General features: G+C 39.3%; 1 protein-coding gene and 2 long non-coding RNA genes across 3 annotated transcripts; 1 reads left to right on the top strand and 2 right to left on the bottom strand.

Moving 5' to 3' along the window:
* Positions 1 to 536: 536 nt before the first annotated feature.
* prr14 (proline rich 14) lies at positions 537 to 12,776 on the top strand. Its single transcript, XM_080904482.1, has 11 exons — positions 537 to 659; positions 1,749 to 1,777; positions 1,876 to 2,065; positions 3,502 to 3,664; positions 3,748 to 3,813; positions 4,482 to 4,522; positions 4,810 to 7,656; positions 7,736 to 7,877; positions 8,043 to 8,152; positions 9,150 to 9,218; positions 10,536 to 12,776. The coding sequence occupies exons 3-11, from the start codon at positions 1,923 to 1,925 to the stop codon at positions 10,828 to 10,830; spliced, it is 3,876 nt and encodes a 1,291-aa protein (XP_080760608.1). The 5' UTR covers positions 537 to 659; positions 1,749 to 1,777; positions 1,876 to 1,922; the 3' UTR covers positions 10,831 to 12,776.
* Positions 12,777 to 12,961: 185 nt separating this feature from the next.
* LOC308410836 lies at positions 12,962 to 16,120 on the bottom strand. Its single transcript, XR_013974273.1, has 3 exons — positions 15,438 to 16,120; positions 13,400 to 13,632; positions 12,962 to 13,203 (listed from the first exon to the last, which is right to left on the bottom strand). It is a non-coding gene; the product is annotated as an uncharacterized lncRNA (long non-coding RNA).
* A 670-nt stretch (positions 16,121 to 16,790) lies between these two features.
* Positions 16,791 to 19,729, bottom strand: LOC308411643. The gene is made up of 3 exons (XR_013974429.1): positions 19,469 to 19,729; positions 18,392 to 18,618; positions 16,791 to 17,836 (listed from the first exon to the last, which is right to left on the bottom strand). It is a non-coding gene; the product is annotated as an uncharacterized lncRNA (long non-coding RNA).
* Positions 19,730 to 19,954: the final 225 nt, after the last annotated feature.

Below are 19,954 nucleotides of genomic sequence, written 5' to 3'. Positions count from 1 at the left end.
ACTGTTCGATTAGCTGAGTGACTATTTAGTAAACCTAAGAAAAAGAAGCGGTTTGCTGTTAGATGTCACACGTTATACTAAACTGAATATTTTTTTTTTTTGGGGGGGGGGGGGGGGGGGGTATGCTAATATTTGGTATTTTTATGAAATTATGCGAGCAAAGCTACTTATTGTTGCATTAATAAGTAGTGAAAAAACAGCAACCATTCATAACTATCAGATAAAGCATAGGTAAAAGAAAGAAATTAATTAAACTGGTTAAAAACGTATTTGTTAAATATATTTTTTGACCCTGAAGAACAACATTCTGATTCGATGCCATATTCATTTTATTCAATTTGGCCGCAATTGTAGGTTTTTAAGATACTGGGTCACCCGAGGACGTTAAAAATATAATTTTTGCAGCCATTTGTCTTTGCGTTCCTATTGGATGCCCTCAAACGACGACCCTTGTGATCTTCTTCTGATTGGTCAAATTTCAACAGGACTTTCCGGGCGGAAAAGAAGTTGAGCTGTGATTGGACAATACAATCCGTCTGCCTAAGATGTTTGGTACAAACGGATAACATCTTCGAGTCACTGCAGGGCGCCGTCGCTACTGCATGTCTTGTTTACGGTGAGGTCAGTTCGCTACGCTGCGGTCCAGCTTATCATTTCAGGTAAGTTTCTTTAATCCTGTTTAGCTGCTATAACAATTTGCGGCTAAACTACGAACAGAAGTTTAGCTCCCCGATAAAAAATGGTCGAACCTTTGGAGATGACAGTTCTTTGGCTACGACTATTGCCTGGTGCCGTAACTGACTGCCGTACACTGTGAATATCGGCGTCAGCCAAGGCATGCATTGTTGGCAGAGTAGTCTTAAGGCTCCACTTCAGATAAAACGCAGTATTTTATTACGACAACCATTTCAGTGGTTGAGTCAAGATTTGCTGTAGTTTTCGTTCGTTGGCTCATAAATAAAAGTTTAAATGTGAATCTGTGATTTCCAGCAAGTAGACCTCACCCAATTTTGATGGTTTCCATTCGATTAAAACCGCTGACTGGATTCCTTCGTGATGGAATAGCAATAAAACTACGGTGCATTTCCCTTTTACTGCTTTCTTGTTTCTATCAACTTATGTTAGATCTAAGCTTAGACAACTTTTCTCTAACGGACTCGAGGCGCAAGTGAAAGGATACGGAATGCCAACCACAATGACTGGCATAGATTGGGAGCTGAAATTCAAAGGTTGAGAACCGAGGGTTTGCCTCCAATTGTACTTTTTATTATAATATTAATTGCATCGTTGCAATTTCAACTATTATAATTGGCGTTTATCAATTTTAAAATGATGTACTGTGAGCAAACGTTTATTTGCACGTCTGGCCAATGCTGCACTTAAAATCTAATTATTTCTGCGTCATAACTAAGCATAAAATTACTACGAGAAATTAATCTTTTTTTCACCACGTTGATAGGAATTTTTATAATGCACAATAATCAATTATTGTTTTCAGTGATTGCTGTATTGTATTAACGTTAACTATATTATTTGTACTTGCCCCTATCTACGTTTTTGTTGCTTTTATTTAATCATTTAGTAGGCTATAATATCAAATATCCAAAATTTCTGTTTAACTGTGTTTTTTCCTGGCCTTATATGATATTAAATCTAGACTTCTGCTGTGATGCTATGTTATTGTCAGACATTTTGTGTATATATTCTAAAAACTTATGCTATTATTTTATTTTTTTTTTCAATTGCAGAATAAAGTCCCATCTCAGAGTTTAGCAAAGTAAGTGAAAAATCCATTTCAAGACTTACTTTCAAATGATGATGTGCTGTTTTGGTGCCCCGCATGTTTGTTTTATTTTCCATTATTGTTATTTACAGAGAAGGCCAGACAAGGAGAGGGAAAAAGAGAGCGAGAGAGCAAGGGGATGTTGACTTATCCCTCTGACTCACTCACTCAGATAGTTTGTCCAATGGATGAAGATGATATCCCCCCAAACCCTTTCTGTAGTGCACCTCCCCACAGTGAACCTGCACCACCTTTCCTCTCCCTTTCCTCCATCACTCCCAGGTATAGTTGTCCTGGCACCTCTTGCTTTATTTTGCTCTTTGTATAATTTCCCCTTCTTGCATTAGGGCACTTTTTTTTCTTTATGAAACAATGACTTTATGATCTGTAGACACATAGTGGGATTACGCAGATTAAAATGATGACAGATTCCTTTAATATCTTTAAATGTTCACAGTTTTAGTTACTAATAGTGTTAATGTTCATCTTATATGTGGCATTTAAGGGGCTTCTATACAGCGATGCATTTTGCAGATTTGAGTATCCTGATGTTTTTTAATCCAAGTGTCTTCAGCTGCCACCTGGGATAAATGGCACAATCTGCCTAACCTGAGGGGTGTAGTATGAATCAAAAGCAATGGGTTAAGCTTCCAGTTAGTCTTCAATGTCACGAAGTTGGTTCCTTTTTTTTTTTTTTTTTTTTTTTTTTTTTCCTAGCCAGAGCAGGTTATGATCAGAGTTGTAGTTTAAAATTTCACAGATTCAAAGTGTGATATAGATTAACTTATGAAGGACTTCATCTTATACAAGTAACCTGTTGAACCTTACCTGCTAATACCATCTAATAAAGCCATGCAAACCCTGCCCATACTCTTGACTGAATAAAAAAATTTCACTCGGATGAGGTGATAGTTTAAAGTGATATCCATATCACCTTCATCAGGACATGGGTCTGAATCAGATCTAAACACATTGAGCAGCCTGTAATTTCAAATGCTTAAAGTTTCAGAATTCTAATGCACTGTTGAGTGGAAAAGTAAATATAATAAACCATTCATTCACAAGATTATTGATTTTTTTTTTTGTCTCATCTTTTGCAGCAATATCACTACATTTTGGCATTTTATATGTACTTTTAAAATTATCTTGATAGAAAATATATTTTCTGTTCCTCATCACTTTTTTGTGTGAAAAAAGGTTGATCAAAATACATCAAAAGCCTTCTTTTATGCGAGCTTGCACAGACCGTGAAGCACGAACCTTGGGTTAACAGACCGTTCATACCCACAGTTGTGATGCCTGTTGTTTCAGCCTTAAGTTTTAGGTTTTGTCAAGGCAGCTAATGCAAAGAGAGCCTGGCTATAGTGTTGAACTTGCTTTGTCGCACCCTAAAGTGCAGACAACCACTAGTGTTTAGCTTTAAAAAGCCTCTCCAGACAGCAGGTGGATCTGTGGAAGCTTGCAGGTAGACAAGCTTAGGTGGGATTATCTGTGTTTTTATACGTATTTAAATGGCAGAATCTGTTAACCTGGTTTGGTGTAAAATTTGTTTAGGATGTTGAACTTTAATTGTCAGATGGCCTTGTAGCTATCATATTTATGCAGGCTGGATTTCGCATCTTTTCTATTCCCGTGACACTGCATGTCTTTCATCATAACTTGGATAAATGGGTTTCTTTTCTTTTTTTCTTTTTTTTTCTTGTTTTATCCTTTCACAGCCGTCCACATGATGGAATATCTGGCCACAGAAGGAGTGGTCGCATTCAAGGCATCCGAGCTCAGACTCCTAAAAAACAAAGTAACACAGACAGTCAAGCGGCTCAGAGACCGATTAAACAGAATCCGTCCCCCACAAAGAGACAAAGAGAGAGTGGGATTATGGTAGGACTCTTACATAAAGTCTTTTTGATGGTCTTAGGTAATGAAATAAATCACAGTTAACACACCATCTCTCTCATTTATAGGTGCAAGTGGCACAATCTAAGCAGTCGAGAGTGGAAGGAACAGATGCACACGACAGCCAAAACAAGGTAACTGTCTGATTCTCTGAGATACGTTTTCTTATCACATAGCTCTGTAAGGAATAGATTAAAAGACAAACTGAGACGGCCTGTCTGCATGTCCTCGGTTATATTTTTTTCGGTGTCTAATCTCTGCATACAGACGCTGTACAGTAGATCTGTACAGTGAATTGGGTGTGAGGGTTAATTGAGCGATTTAATCCTCCTTCATGGTCTGCTGCATTCGACATAGACAAGCAATCGAGTGTTATAATGTGACCTAATACTGTGCAGACCGCAGATTTTTAATGTAACAATGTTTTCGTTGCAGAAGAGTATTTGTATTACAATTAAATCCAGAGCCAACACTTATAACTAAATAGGTTACTGAGCTACCAAACTTGGTCTCAGCTGTTTACAACCGATTTTTGTCTCACCAAATTTTTAAAAATGAGCTTCTCTTAATTTTAATCTACGCAGTGTGATTTTATTTATTTTTATGAAATATGAAGGGAAAACTGGGGAGGAAGGAGGGACATGAGACCCAATAATTTGTTATAGTTATGCAAAACATTATATGGAAAATCTTTCCCTCTATAAGGAGCAGCTAAATGTTAGCTTGTTAGTATAAATGCTCAGCCAAGCACACCTTAATGTTTACAAATTATTTCTAAAATATTTATGTTCTTATTTTGCAGGATGGATTTGATTTTGGCTTTACAGCAGCTTGGCAAAATAGGTAAGTGTGACTGATGATTTTTCACAGTATGTATAGTGCATTGCCATTTAGTAGTCTTGATTTAGGCCTTCTTTTTTATCTTATCTTTTACAACTTCATTAAGTGAATAATAAAATATTTGTAGTGATTTTCCAGGGGGAAAATCACTGATGACATGGATAATGAAATGCATTTATCTGTACTGTAGAAATCTCTATTTCTGTGATTATTATGTTATTATATTTGGATATTATACAATTCCTGACTTTCTCTGGAAATCAAAATTGACTTTTTTTTGTTTGTCATAGGCAAAAGGACCAAAAACTCCCAGAGCAGAAATTAAATCTGTCTCCAGGAGAAAATGTTGTTAAACTGTTGGATGAAAATGTCCCAGAGAGTCTTGATGCCGCCAAATCTGACATGGATACATGCGGGGATGTGGCTGCTGGACACACTGTTGAAAATGCATATTCCCCAAAGGGATGGGTGATCGGCCCATTGTTTCAGTCGTTCAAGTCAAAGATGGCCAGTTTCACAGAGATAGTCATGAGTCCTGTTAAACTTTTCCGAGCCAGCAGTCCTCCACCGTCAGTGGACCATTCTGACAGACTCGATGAGCTAAAGGCTGATGGAACAGCTGATGTTGAGCGTTCAGAGCCAAGCAGTACGCTTCATCCTGAAGGACAAAGTGAAAATGAGAATCAGCACTGCAGAGCTGATCAAAATGAGCTCACTAATGTAGGAGATGCACAAAACACACAAACTGTTTCTCCTAAATATTCTAAAACATTAAATTTTGATGAGGATTCAACAATAGGTTCAGAAATCGTTGATGAATTTGCAGTACACCAGAAGGAAAAAACCTCACCTGCCTCAGTGCCTTTGCCACACTGCCCCTCACAACTTGATGTTTCAGAGTCTGTTGGCTCCTCTGTCGTTTTACGGTCCTCTGCAAGTGTAAGTGCCTCTTGTGAATCCAGGTCAAAGATGTGCATTGTTTTGGTGGACCAGAAATTCAAGACTTCTGTTCGTCTAAAACCACTTTCCAGAAAACGTGCAGGAAATAGATCTGGCTTGAAGAGGGTTGACTTCAAGGAAGAGTCTGACCCAGAGGTCAGTAAGAAGCAGCTTTCTTACCAGAGCCTGGACTCAGGTGACACAGAAAAAATGCTGTCTTCATCTTTCTCAGTTTCTTACCCTCAGCCTGGCATGGACTGTTTTCAGCCCGATGGTGATGAAAAGAAGGAGACTGAAGAAAGCTGCCGCTTGGTTCAAGAAAACCTCCAAAAGAGTCTCGATGACAGTGTTAATAAAAGGACTCTGAGGTCCACTTTAGATCTGCAACAACAGGAGTGGCGGCTAAATCAGGACAAGTGTTCAGTTTCTGGTTTTGTGAGAGAAAAGAGAGGGTTGAAACTGAACTGTCATTCCCAAGACTCTGTAAAAAGAAAAAGACTGACACCAGATACACATACAAAAGTTACACAAAAGCAAGAGTTATCAAACACAGCTTCAGGGAGAGAAGAAATCGAGTTAATTAATGAAGAAGCACTGAAGCTTGGAAGACAGAGACAGTCTGTTTTTGTGTCAACAAGAACGACTAGGAAAGGAAAATCTGGTCAAGAAATGCTTGGTACAATCAATGAAGCTGTGTTGCACTCGCAAACTGAAAGTTCCCCTGATGCTATGTTGGTTTGTTCACTGGATAAAAGCACTGGTGTGGCAGAAGACAACCACATGAGCTGCCAAATCAAAGCAAGCTCTACTACTTCATGCAAAAGGCAGAACAGAATAGTTATTAGTAATTCTGATGTAAATATTGATGCCAGTATGGGTCTTGAAACTACTGTAGCAATCACTTCTACAAACCAAGATGAGCCGTCGTCCAAAGCGCTTGTCCGTCCTTGTATAAAGCAGCTCCAGAATACAAGTAAGTGCAGGAATATTAACAAGAAGCCACAGAAACGGAAATCGGCAAATCAGATAAGTTCAGTGACAGAATCAGACAGCTCTTTGGTGTCTACCTCATCGGTACTGTCAGTGGGCCTAATGGAATTTGTGCCTAAGGATTTTAATACCTCTCAACATGCTGAAAAAGGAAAGGACTTGATAAGAGGGCTGAGCCAGCTGTCTAAGAGACCCAAAAAGGGTCTTAGAGGTGCTACTCAATCATGTGTATCAAGTAGGACTCTAGAGACACAGCAATGTGTCATCAACCTTCAAGAGAGTCGGTCTAAAGAAAGGAAAAGTAAAAACTCAACGGAGACTGTATATTTTGAAATGACTCCCTTTGAAAGTAATTTCCAACCCCTTCCTTCACAACTTCATGTGGACTCTCCTTTAAACAATGATATTGATAATAGGCACGCTCAGAAGAATCTAAAGAGTTCAGCTTCTGTGGCAGAAGAAATATTTCACACGGACTCTGAAGTTTTTAATGATGGGGGTGTCAGTCTCTCTAAGCTAAGGTCTAGCACAAGAAGAGCTAACATAAAGCCCAGGCAAGCAGATAACCAAAGGAGAAAATGCCGAGTTCTGCACAGTAGGACACGCAAAAGTGAAGAGGTGACAAACTCTGTCACAATGGATGATGTAAATCTAGCAACGTCAGGTGCACGCTCATCAGAAAACGACTTCTCACACCGCCTGTTACGCAGCTACTCTTGCCCAGAAATCCTCTGCCTCCATCCCCATGACACAACTTGGACCTCACCACATCCCAGCAGGGCTCTCACATCACACCAGTCCTCCCACAGTCCTTCTGTCTCTCAGGCGCAGAAATCCCTGCGGCGGGCTCGACGACACACAGTCTGCAGCGTGGAGGTGGAGAGGGAGATCGCCCCCCTGTGTCTTCGTAAAGAGGTGTACCCATCTAGAAGATCTACCCTGTACGACCCTGTCACTCATCACCTGTCTCCTAGTATTGCACTTTCCCCCAGCACCTCCATCTCTGCTCTTGCTTCCTGCTTCCTTTCGAGCCCCCTGGCTTTCCTTTCTAAGAGGTTTGACAGCAAAGGAGTTGCTGGCAGTCTCAGCACTTGTAGCCATGTTTCCGCTCCCTCCTCCGCTTCATCTCTTACATCCCCATTAAGCTCCTCCACATGGCACCATTCAAGAACAGATTCCTCTGGTGCTGCCATGGATTCTAGCAGCAGGTAACATTGTTCGTTAAAGTCTGTAGTATGCTCGGAGGTGTTAATGCCAAGCTAATATTAACTCTCAATTTCTCTGAAGTGGGAATCCATTGGAGTGTGAGACTGAGAGGAGACAACAGAGTGAGGAGGAGGATGATGGCGAGGAGACAAGTTCTTCCAGTCAGGAGTTTGAAGATGGTGGGCTAAGAGAGGAAAAGGCTCACTCTGATTCTGAAATTAAGGTACACGTTATTTAAAATAAGGTGACGGGGTATTTACAGATGTGTACAGTACAATTTACAGTTTGTTAGTTGCCACTTTCAGCCATACTTTTCTGAGATCACTGCTGTTATTTGTGCTTTATTGTATTTTTAAATAATCGTTAATCTCTTTGTTTATCTCAACAGATGGAGCAAAAGCATGAGGAACGAAGAAAGGTGTCTTCTATCAGAATTCGGAAAACTTTACCCAAGCCTCAAAATAACCTCACACCCATGGGGCTGCCCAAACCCATCAGGTATGTGCTCTATATAAATAGGTATCAGGTTTTATTTCACTGTTTCAAGCATCACTAGGCATCAGTTATGTTACACGTTTTTATATATATGTGTGTGTGTGTGTGTGTGTGTGTGTGTGTGTATATATGTGTATATCTTCAACCCTAACCCATATACTGTGTGTGTGTGTGTGTGTGTGTGTGTGTATGTATATGTGTATATCTTCAACCCTAACCCATATACTGTGTGTGTGTGTGTGTGTGTACACAATGTGTATATATATTTTTTAATTACATGGTGCTATTTATTAAACATGTTGATTAAGACACTAACAAATTTAATATTTTGCCAGCATTTTTCTTTTGTTATGTTGTGCGTTTTTACACTTGAAGGATGGAAGCTAACTGTGGGCACAAAAAGCTCAGATGATGATTTATTTATTTATTTTGCAAGCTTTGATTTCAATTAGCATGTAGCGTGTATCTTGACTTAAGCGTGTATCTTGACTTAAGCGTGTATCTTGACTTAAGCGTGTATCTTGACTTAAGTATATGTGTGAGAAAGTGTACTTGAAGTAAAACTTGCAGTGAAAGGGGTAGCTCGCTATAAACGAGCAGTATGTAATAATGAGTGAAATGAGACTGGGGTAAATGCATCGCAATTTTCATTTTATTAATTTTATCCTTTTTTTTTTTTTTTTTTTTTTTTTTTTAAATATGTCAATGTCAGAATCAGAGAGACTTTTTTTTTAATCCCAGAGGGATTTATTAATCACAGAAGAAAATTGATATATATTGGTAAATTCAGGATCTATGGTTTGCTTCAAAATCAAAAAAACATTGATTTCTCCTAGCTCCAGTTCAGTTGGGACAAAAAAGTAGGACAGATTCTGACTGATCTACCACTGAAAGGAAATTTATGTCAGTGCATTTCAGTACATGTGAGTTCTATTGATGTCTCTTTGATCAATAGAGATGCTCCAGCAGTGGTTTGTCTTTTTGTTCTGTTACATTACAGGCTGAAAAAGAAGGAGTTCAGTTTGGAAGAAATTTACACCAACAAGAATTTCAACAAACCCCCTGAAAGGTAAGTTTGAGAGAAGCAACCACTGTTCCCTTAATTATTCCGTTTCTGAATATGTCTGCTTCACGTCTTATCGCCACTCTTTTCCTTAAGGCAAAGATAAGATTCTGCTGTGGTCCTATTCACAGCCTACAGGCAGCTTTGCAGACTTCTGTTGATTTGTAGCAGCTGTTTACTGTCACCAGGATGCAGGATCTGCAGCTCTGTGCTACGCTTGCTTGTCCTGTTGTTGGTGCTTGCTTGCCGTGGAGAAGAAGGAATTTATAACAAATAAATGGCTAAAGTCAAACAGAGTTTAAAAACAGTCAAATTTAGGGCTGTTAGATATAACGATATATATCGGATGACGATATTAAAACATCTATCGTTTCATTTTACGCTATCGTTTGTTTCGTTGTGTCGCAAAATAAACTGTTTATGGCAATATTTTTTTTTCATTGTTTTGATGGTGACTGCAGTGGCTATATTAATTTCTTAAAGTTCTCTCTTTCTCTAATATTTAATATAACCACACTACTGACGGACAAGCGTCCGTTTTTATGCTTTGTCGTTAGCAACAGCGACGGTAAAACGTCGCGTGTCCGCTTGTTTATGTTCCACATAAACCTTTCACAATAAAGCTCAAGATCCTGTTCAAAATGAACTGAATCGCATGAAAGAGTATGCAGAGTGTTTACGGATGAGAAGCAAAAAAGAGCTGCCAGGTGCTAAAAAATAAACCTTAGACTCAAACGTTAGAACAGGCTTTTCCCCGCAGCACGCCGTGTAATAAATACTCACAAAAAAAACAGCAGCCGTTACAACTTATGTCTAAAAATGTATCTTTTCATGCATCGGTTAAAACACTCTACTCCATGTACACGACGCCCAGCTGGAAAAACTTCACGCAAGTCGAGCTGCCCGAGAGTCACAGAATTTACAGAAAATGTTCAATTTTTGTGACTTATATCGTTATTGGGACGATAAATGTCTTATATCGAGATATGAAATTTTGGTCATATCGCACAGCCCTAGTCAAATTTGTACTACTTCTCAGACTTTCATATTCTTTGTGTATTGCCTAATATTTGAAATATCACTATCAATCTTGTATAAACTTGCTGCATTAATCAAATCCTGCTTGGGACACAGTATAGTTTAGTAAAGAAGCTTAGTCTAACCAGAGGGTGGCACCACAGGAAAAGTCATATAATCTAAATCAGCTGAATCATTCTATTAGAAATGAAAAGGTGTGGTGAGTGTGTTTGTGTGTGTGTGTGTAATCAATTTTCTGCTGCTTTACCTCAGTGACCTGACTGGAATTTTTCACTTGCATTTCAGCCGGTTGGAAACCATATTCGAGGAGGTGCCTCTCAATCGCAGGAATGGCTCTGAGTCCTGGTTTGGTCAGAGGCGTGTGAAACGATTTTTAGAGTTCCTGGAGGTCGGCGAGGTCAGAAAACCAAAGAAGCCACTTGTCGGAGTGAGTAAAGCAGGTATTTCCACTTCCAGGACCCGACGAGGGGGCTTCCTTAAAGACGAACCGTCCCTCAGCGTGCAGGATGTGGACTCGCTGCTCTGTGCGAAGCTGGATCAGCTCAATTTGTGGCTGATTCATGATCAGAAAGACAGCTGACCGATGCCTCTCAGGTGACTGTTTTGGCAGCCATTAAAAACCAGATAATACTGTCTATATAAATATTTCAACATGAAGATTGAGTGTGCCAGCAACTCTTTTTGTCAACACAGTCTGTATAAATGTTTTGGTGGCAAGTTCTAAATGAAGAATGTTTATTCTGTAGCGTTTGTAGCCTGAAAGTTGAAGAACAGTACATGATAGCGCCGTTAAAAGTATTGCCTCATAAACGTGGTTAAGAATGTGTAGAGTAAGTCGTTTTTCAATCATTGCCGTCGCTGTCCCTTCCTTTTAGTTACGATCCGTCCATGATGGATGAAAACTGTTAGCATCAGCAAAAAAATCAGCAATATGAAAAGCCAAACTCCCTGTCAGGGTGACTCAGTGCCATTCACTTACAGTAACTGTGTGTTTGACAAGTGATAATGCACGTTGTGTCAGATTTCTTCAAGTGCATTTGGGCCATTTGAGGTGCAACTTTAAAAAAAAAAACAAAAAAACCTGAGATTTAAATTTTTATGTTTAGGGGGAAAGGAGATTAAAGTGTCACAGTTTTAAGAAAATTGAAAGCCTGAAATCATAACCTCAAAGGAAGAATGGGCTACGTTTTTACACCAGAGATGTAAAGAGCGAATCTTAGGTGCAAATGTCAGTGAGGAGGTGCAGCAAAACCCAACGCATAACTGCGATCAATTTGTATTTTGTTTTGTTTCTGTCTGTCTGGGTGATGGATGATAATATGGTTCTCGACTTAAATTGCCAGCATTTATATAGTTCTTAATTATTCGTGTCAGTCTGTGATATGATGAAATTGATCCAGCCTTAAAATTTCTTGTAAATTTATGAATTTAATCTTTGGTGTTCTTGTGGATTACGACTTCCTCGCTAGCCTATTCACCGAGAATGGCCCTAATACACAGAATCCTAATCAGCTGTCTGTTTTTGGAAGAAAGCAGTCAATCACCTTAGATGTTGTGACCTTACCACATCATTGTAAGTGGTTATATAGGCAGCTATTATTATTATTATTTTTTTTTTTTTAATTAACTAAATGCCGAATACAATTTACTCTTCAAGGTGCCAGGTGGAGATTCATAGTCACTGGACTCGGTTTCACAACCACATTTTGTACAATCAGTCGTCTACATGTAGTTTGGACTGCATACGTCATTGTACTCAGCTCAGGGCAGAGCCTCAGTGAAATGTTTGTGTTCGTGATTTCATAACTGTGGAGGTTTCTTTTGTATTAAATGTGCCATAAAGACAATATGACTCTCCAGTAAGCATTTCTAATGATTACTGGAAGTGTCCACTGCTGTTTTTCCGTGGTGTTTATATTTGCATTGCAAGTATTAACTTGTCATTAAACAGCCTATATGTGTTTATTATATATTTGCCAAATGTTAATGGGGTTGCCTTAACTGTAAAAATGTGTTTAAATAGGTGTTTTGTCTGCACATTTGTAATCATTGGTGGGGGTTTTTTCTGTGCGTGTTAAAATGTTTCCAGCAACTCAGAGCACAAAAGTCATTTTATTATAAAATTGTTTAATGTTTGTATAAAAGTGCAGCATATATACATTTGACATTAATAAAGCGAATACAGTAACAATGCAATAATGCCAATGTGGTACACCAAGAGCAGGACCTCATAATGTCCTGATGAAACACTGCCACGATCACTGCCACGCATTTTATATCTGGTAGAGACTCAATCCTGAAGTTATTCTTTGCTATAATTGAGTGGCTTGTTGATTGATTCATTAACTTTCTTAATATCTGTAGTTATCTACAGTAAGGAAGTTAAAGTGTAATGGAGAGTATTAAAGTTTGGGTAATTACTGGAGCGTAACAGGTGTAATCTTTGATTTACAAATGTATATGTGTAATATTGTGTCATGTTCTGTAACTATAGGCAATGCTGGATTTTTACATTTGCAGTTGGAATTGTCCACATGTCCATATAATGTCAAATAAATATTACAGCATATAACAAACAGTTTTAATACATTTAATACGATTTTCAGCTTTGTTTGTTCTTGTAAAGGCTGATTAGAGCGCATTCAGCACAAGCTAAACAAAGTCAGTATTTTTAAGGCTATTGTAACTTTTAGTTACTCCATAGCTTCAGTGATCTAGTTGATCAGAATCTTTAAAGACACTCCCCTGGATGTGCTCCACTGAGGTTTGTCAATCAAAGCCCAGGTTTGATAGGACCAGCACCAGTAATACCAGTGTCAAAGACGCTGACACCAGGATGGAAACCCATGTCACGATGGAGATGATGCTCCATTTTTTTGGCCTGTCTTAAATACTTTGCAGCTCTCCTTTCTCTTGTCCGCTTGGCTTTCTCTGCTTTGTCAGCATTCTCAGCCTGGTGAAGTAAAGATGTGACAATACTTTTGATTTAAAGATCATGCCTAACAAACATGATGAATGACTAGTGTATATAGTTGTAAAGAGATGTAGCAGATAAGGTGTTTGTCAAATATAAACATGCTTATCCTCATAAGAAAGTTTTCAAATGCTGGTTTGCTGCAGGTTGCCTGCCTGCAGAGAAAATAACTTACCTTTACAGAATAAATCAAGGCTCGGACTCCGAAGCAGGAGGACCCGCAGATGATACTAGAGATGGCCAGCTTCCTGTGGTACTTGTCACTGCAGCAGGACGCAGGAGAGTCCTCACCGACACAGATTACTTGATTGCCAGTGTCCTCAGGTTGTTGAACACCTGTTCCTGGTACAGAGTTCAGCGGGAGCGCTTCCTCTATCGGTGCATCTAACTGATATGACTCTGACATCACTGCAAAATATGCCGTCAAGTTAGAGAAAGTTTAAACTCAAAGACAAGACGTGGTAAGCTGTGCGAGACAACTTTAAGCAATGTAAGGATTCTGTGTGCACAACAGCACTGGAAGGATAAGTTAATGGTTTCAGTGGCTGCTTGATAAGAATGTTTTTTTAAAGGATAAAAAGGAGTTTTAAGGAACTGGTTTCATTCTATCTGCTGATTTCACCCTGCTTAGGTAAATGTTTATTTTGTTATTGCTCTGGCTTTTTGACTTATACATCACACTGCATTAATAGTCAGACAGAACAGTCCAAATAATCATCAAAGGGTTTTATGTATTAATTCTTTTAGCTATATTGTCCTTAATTTTTCAAATCAGTCTTTCCTTTGTGAAACTGGAGCGCTCGGGGTGAACTGTTGTTGCTGACCATGTGGCTTGTGTTACAATGAGTTGGCTTGGGGCAGCTTTAATAATTAATTTCCTACAAGACTGTACAAAATCCCACTTAATAATTTTATATGAAATGCCTTCTGCATGTCTAAACATCCCTCTCCGTGACCACCTCTTCCCTGGGAATACCGAGGCATTCCCAAGCCAGATGAGAAATATAATCTCTCCAGTGTATCCTGGAGCTGCCTCCACCCACTGGGACATATCCCAAACATCTCAGCTAGTAGACAGTCCCTCCTGAATGACTGAGCTTCTCACTTCATCACTACAGGAGAGCTCAGATAAAATTCAAAAAGGAAGAAGGCTCATTTTGGGCACTACCCACTGGTGTGTCCAAAGCTGAATAATAACCTGTAATAATAACACAAGTCAATTCATGGGGGTAGATTTCATGTTGCCCGTGCACATCTCTAACTACTTTGGTGAACTCAGCCACAGTAGTGAACGAGCCATCCCTCTTGTTCCCAGACTCTCTTTCCTCTAAGCAAAATTTGGATATAGGACATTAAAAGTACTCCTTCTACTTTCTCACCATATGCTCAGTTGAGGTTCTCCTGTCCATGCTCTGACCAAACTCCCCCCACACCCAAGTTTCTCCTTAAGCTATTGATAGAGCTGCACTGGCTTGGCGTGCTGGCACTCGTTATCTGCCTCCTGAGTCCCACAAACCAATCAGATTTGACCCTTCTTCAGCTTGACAGCTCTCTTCACCTCCATCTGATTTGGGGTTTCCCCCCAAAAGGCCACAACCACCTTATGGCCACAGCTCCATCAGCAAAGAAGGAGCAGAACAGTATCTATTTAGACTTAATGCCTCCAGCCTCCTTTGAAATTTCTGCTGGAGGTTTGAATTGAGGACTTTGTGGAACCAGGTGCTCCCAGCACCTCCCAGCACCCTCTTGCTATATGTTCGTGTACACCAGGTTAGTCCAGCATCCTTTCCCACCATCAGATCAGCACCGCTCCTCTCTTCACCCTAGTCTAAACATGTTCTGCAAAATATGCAAAATTTGTAGTGTATTTTCTTAAGTGCGTGTGAGAATTTTTTGGGGGAGTGGGTATTTTCACAGGAAATAAAAAGTATCCCGTGAAAAGTGTAACATGAAGAGGATGATAGGTATCCATGTTCCCTGTTACCTAAAAACAAAACAAAAGAAAAACACTCCCTCCTCTCTAAAACAAACCAAAAACTTGAAAAACTTGATTGGCTGGTGCAATCAAGAAAAAGTATCAGCTGAGTGTTGGACTGTAATATTACACAGTTCTGTGAATAAACAGCAACTAAATTATGGCCTGTATCTTCAAATGTAGTGAAATACTACAGTAAACATGAGTTGATTGAGAAGGTTTTAAATAAAGTACAAACCTGATTTCTTCGGTCTGATGTCACTCCTTCAGTGAAGCAAAGGTTGTCTGGTTTCTTTTTAGGGTGATATCGAAGTCTTGATGAGATGATAAGCAGGTATGTTCTCTCCTCCTTCTGTAACCTGACGTGTCTTCCTTTAAAATGTGTCAGTTGAAGTTTAAAAATGTCCACAAATGGTCATTCAAACACCGTTCACCTGGTTGTAGGATGACGACATAAACCTGTGCTTCTACCATGTACGTTTCTGAATGACAGGACTGTGCATGAGGAATGAAGCCGCGCCTGATAAAGACTGTAACTGGTTGAATCTGAAGGTGGCACCAGAGGAAAGGTCGTGTTATCTGAATCAGCTCTATCTAAATTGCTTTATAATAAGTAGGAAAATAAGTGTGTCATTCATAATACAGTCTGTACTATATTACCTTACCCCTGACTGTAACCTGTCACTTGTGTTTCAATATGCTGGATATTCGAGGTGCATGAATGGTTCTGATTTGGCCAGAGGTCGTGACATTTTGAGGTAGTTCCTTGAGTTCGGTCTAGTTTGTGTTACCAGGTTTAATAAATCTGCACAAACAGATTTCTGGTGACTGGGACGTTTATATTAAATCATAAAATGTTTTTGTTTAGGTTTTCTCATCACACCATAGTAAACAGGAAATGGAACAGCTGAGCAGGAGGGTGCAAACCTTGTGCCAAGCATCAGCAGGAGCTCGGTGTTCAAGATGGATGCATCATGTGGGGTTCCAGAGTCATTGTTCCACCCCAGGATGAACACAGATGATCGAAGTGCTGCATGAAGCTCATCCAGGCATTTCTTGAATAAAAAAAACGTTGCCAGATCATTAGTGTGGTGTCCGGGAATGCAGAGCTCTTTGGAGGAAAAGGTAAAAGTAGGTTCTCAATTTCAGAGAAACCAAATACAGGCACCACCTCCAATCCATCCATGGGAGTGGTCTAGCCATTCATGGTCCAGACTCCACCTAGGTTTTGCTGGCCAATATATGGGTCACATAATGGGTCCAGTCACTACTGACGGACTCCCGGGAATCTTGGATTGCATGGACTGTTTTTTCCTGTTCCAGTTTCTGATTACACCTCACACAACCACAGGCATGAACCCCAGATAAATTGTTGATGAGGAGAAAGTCCTCCTTCACCCAAATGTGGGAGCCAAAGTCACCCAGCCACATGGGTGACCTCTCCAAATGCCCTGATAGACTGAACTATTAAAAGAATGTGGTCAGTACAAGTAACACTATACATTAAAAAAAAAAACTTTGTCAAATGATAATGAGATACTGTAAAACTATTAAAATATTTTGTTTTGTACGCACAAATAGCATAAAAAAATCTGTCATTTTATTAGAAAACAGCTTGTGTTAATGCTTGTATAAAAGTACAACATGTATATATATATACATTTGACATTAATGAAGTAAATATTGTAACAATGCAATAATCCCATGGCAACGTTTTTTTAATGAGTACATGTTAAAATGTTTCAAGTGGATGAAGACCATAAAAGTTTCCTCATTTTATTATAAAATTGTTTGTTAATGTTTGTATAAAAGTGCAGCATATATATACATTTGACATTAATAAACTAAAATAGCAAGAACAGGACCTCATAATGTCCTGATAAAGCACTGCCCCAATCACTGCCTCGCATTTTATCTCCAGTAGAGACTCAATCCTAAAGTCACAAGTTGCCTCATTTTAAAGTGACTTGTTGATTGATTGATTAACTTATATAGCATCTGTAGTCATCTACAGTAAGAAAGTTAAAGTATAACTGTAAGAATATTAAGGATTGAGTCTTTACGGGAGCAGCTTTACATTTAAGTAGCTTTATATTATATATAACAGCTTTAGTCTTCAATCTATAATATATACATGTACGTTCGTATAGTCCACGGGTCAACAGATGGTTTAATAAATATCACAGCATATAACAAAAACAGTTGTTAGACATTTAATACTATTTTGAAAGATGTTTGTTCTTTGTGTAAAAACTAAAGGAGCTAGAAAAGTATAAATTAGGACAGCACCCATTTCAGCGTAAGAAAAACCAAGACAGCCTTTTTCCATTTAATGTAACCTGTAGTTTCTCCACAGCTTTGGTGTTCGTAGCCATTGATTCAGCAGCTTCCTGCTCTCCACTGTCCGTCTCCTTAAACATCAGCAGAGACACTCCTCTGGCTGTTCTCCTTTGAGGTTGATCAGTCAATCAAAGTGGCGAGATATGAGCCCAGTGCCAGCAGCAATGGAGCTGACACTAGAACGGAAACCCACGTCACGATGGAGATGATGCCCCATTTTTTGGCCTGTCTTAAATACTCTGGAGCTCTCCTGTCTGTCGTCGGCTCGGCCTTCTCAGCTTTTTCAGCATCCTCAGCCTGTTAAAGTAAACACATGACAATATTTTTCATTTAAAGATGAAATCAAAAAGAAGAAGCATTTTATTTCAGTTTCTCTTATTCTAAGGGAACATAATAATTGAATATGTAGATCTGAGGAGATGTGAAGGTTAAGATGTTTCTCATTAATGAGCTGTGTGTAAGTGGAAGCTGTGTTTTTGCTGCACACTCTGATGCTGTTCTCATAGGATTGGAAACAAATCCAGAGTGCACATTATGAATAATAACTTCCGCAGAACATTGCTTTTCTTACAACATGAGGATCATACCCTCATTCACTGCACTGTGCCTGGTTTAGGGCAAGTTTTTTAACACACCTGTACGAACAGGTGATTGTAGAGCTGAAAAACTCTTTTAAATTGAAGAAGAGCTGCATGAAGAAATCTGGTTTCCAACAGGAATTACTTGCCCTTGTCTTGTGTCAGATAAAATTTGACTAAAGCATCCCAAACCAGCCATGACAGTTAATCTAAGTATGGTTATTCTCATAAGAGACGCCTGCATGTACTCAGAACATGACTTAAAATAAAGTACCTTGACAGAATAAATCAAAGCTGGGACTCCGCAGCAGGAAAACCCGCAGATGATGCTACAGACGGCCAGTTTCCTGTGGTACTTGTCATTGCAGCAGGACGCAGTAGAGTCCTCACAGATTACTTGACTGCAGGTTTCCTCGGGTTGTTGAAGACCTGTTCCTGTTACAGTAGTTAGTGGAAGACTTTCAAGGTTGTTTAGATGGTTCTGGGATGACTCTGACATCTCTGCAAAATATGACGTAAAGTTAGGGAAAGTTTGACCCAAAAGACAAAAAACGAACATCTCAAACACACTTAAACATTTTGTGTGCACAGAAACACTGAACGGACAGTTTGACGGCTGCTTGATAGACATGTTTGATTTTTCAAGATAAAAGCAACTTTAAGGAACTAGTTTGTTTTCAAAGGACAAACCCTGCTCAGGTAAACCGGTTTTCTCCACCACTGAACAAAACAATTTCGATTCAGATTCAAAAGAATTTAAAATAAATGTTTCCCACGGGTTTAAACACGCTCTGCAAAAAAATGTAGTGTATTCTTGAGAATGTGAGTGAGGACTGGGTATTTCCATAAGAAACAGAAAGTATATTTTGAAGAATGTTGCAATACAGTGAGCAGCGTGCGTAACAGTGTTCCCCTGTTACTAAAAAATAAAAAAATAAAGTAATAGCTTGAAAAACTAGCTTGGTGGGCAGGTTGTTACGGCAAGTTGAAGCCTGAAGTGTTACTTATCTAGCCTCTGATTTAAAAGAGCCGGGCGGGCGACACCTACATTGTGCATTTTTTGGTAAGAGATGAGAAAATGTATGAGCCGAGTGTAATATTACACATGCAGGGCTGCGAATCATTTGTAGTGAAGAGGGAGAAAACTCCGTCCTCCACCCTTCACATGAAGTGGAATACAACAGTAAACATGAGGCGATTAAGTAAGCTTTGATCAAACACTGCTGTACACCAAAATCTTAAAGGTGGTTCTACAAGGCAAACAGAGTATTAACAACTAGGGAGCTAAGATTTTTTTAATCACTATGACAACCACTTAGACCGCATTCAAAGGCTGAAATCAAGTACAAACCTGAGCAAGTTTTAAAAGGCAGTGTCCTGAATCCACTCCTCAGTCTGATCTTTGTTCAAAGTTTGTCCGGCTTCTTCTCAGAGTGATATCAAAGCCTTGTTGAGATGGTCAGCAGGTCTTTTCCAACTCGAGCTGCCTTCCTTTAATATGTGAAGATTTCAGTTAAATATTTACAAATGGACATCCAAAGAGCGCTACTGTGATTGTAGAGAGACGACATAAACCTGATCTGTTCCTGTTCTACACAAGCTGTTGAATGACAGGAAGAATAGCCTTTGGTGAAACTCTGTTTGCGACTTCCACTCCCATTTCCCCTTTACTGCCCTGCCCTCTTTCCCCCCCGTCTCCACTCCCACTCATAAAATGTGTCAGCTTGTTATTACCTCACAGTGTTGCGTTAGTTCTCATATTTTATTTCAGTTTAGATTTTCCTTTCTCTTCCTCAGTAGTCGCACTGATACATAATGCACAGACTTACAACTGTTT

The sequence above is a fragment of the Rhamphochromis sp. 'chilingali' genome (assembly GCF_963969265.1).
Source record: "Rhamphochromis sp. 'chilingali' genome assembly, chromosome: 15".
NCBI lineage: Eukaryota > Metazoa > Chordata > Actinopteri > Cichliformes > Cichlidae > Rhamphochromis > Rhamphochromis sp. 'chilingali'.
Note: the sequence above shows the minus strand (reverse complement) of the source record. Positions and strands in the feature narration are given on the sequence as shown.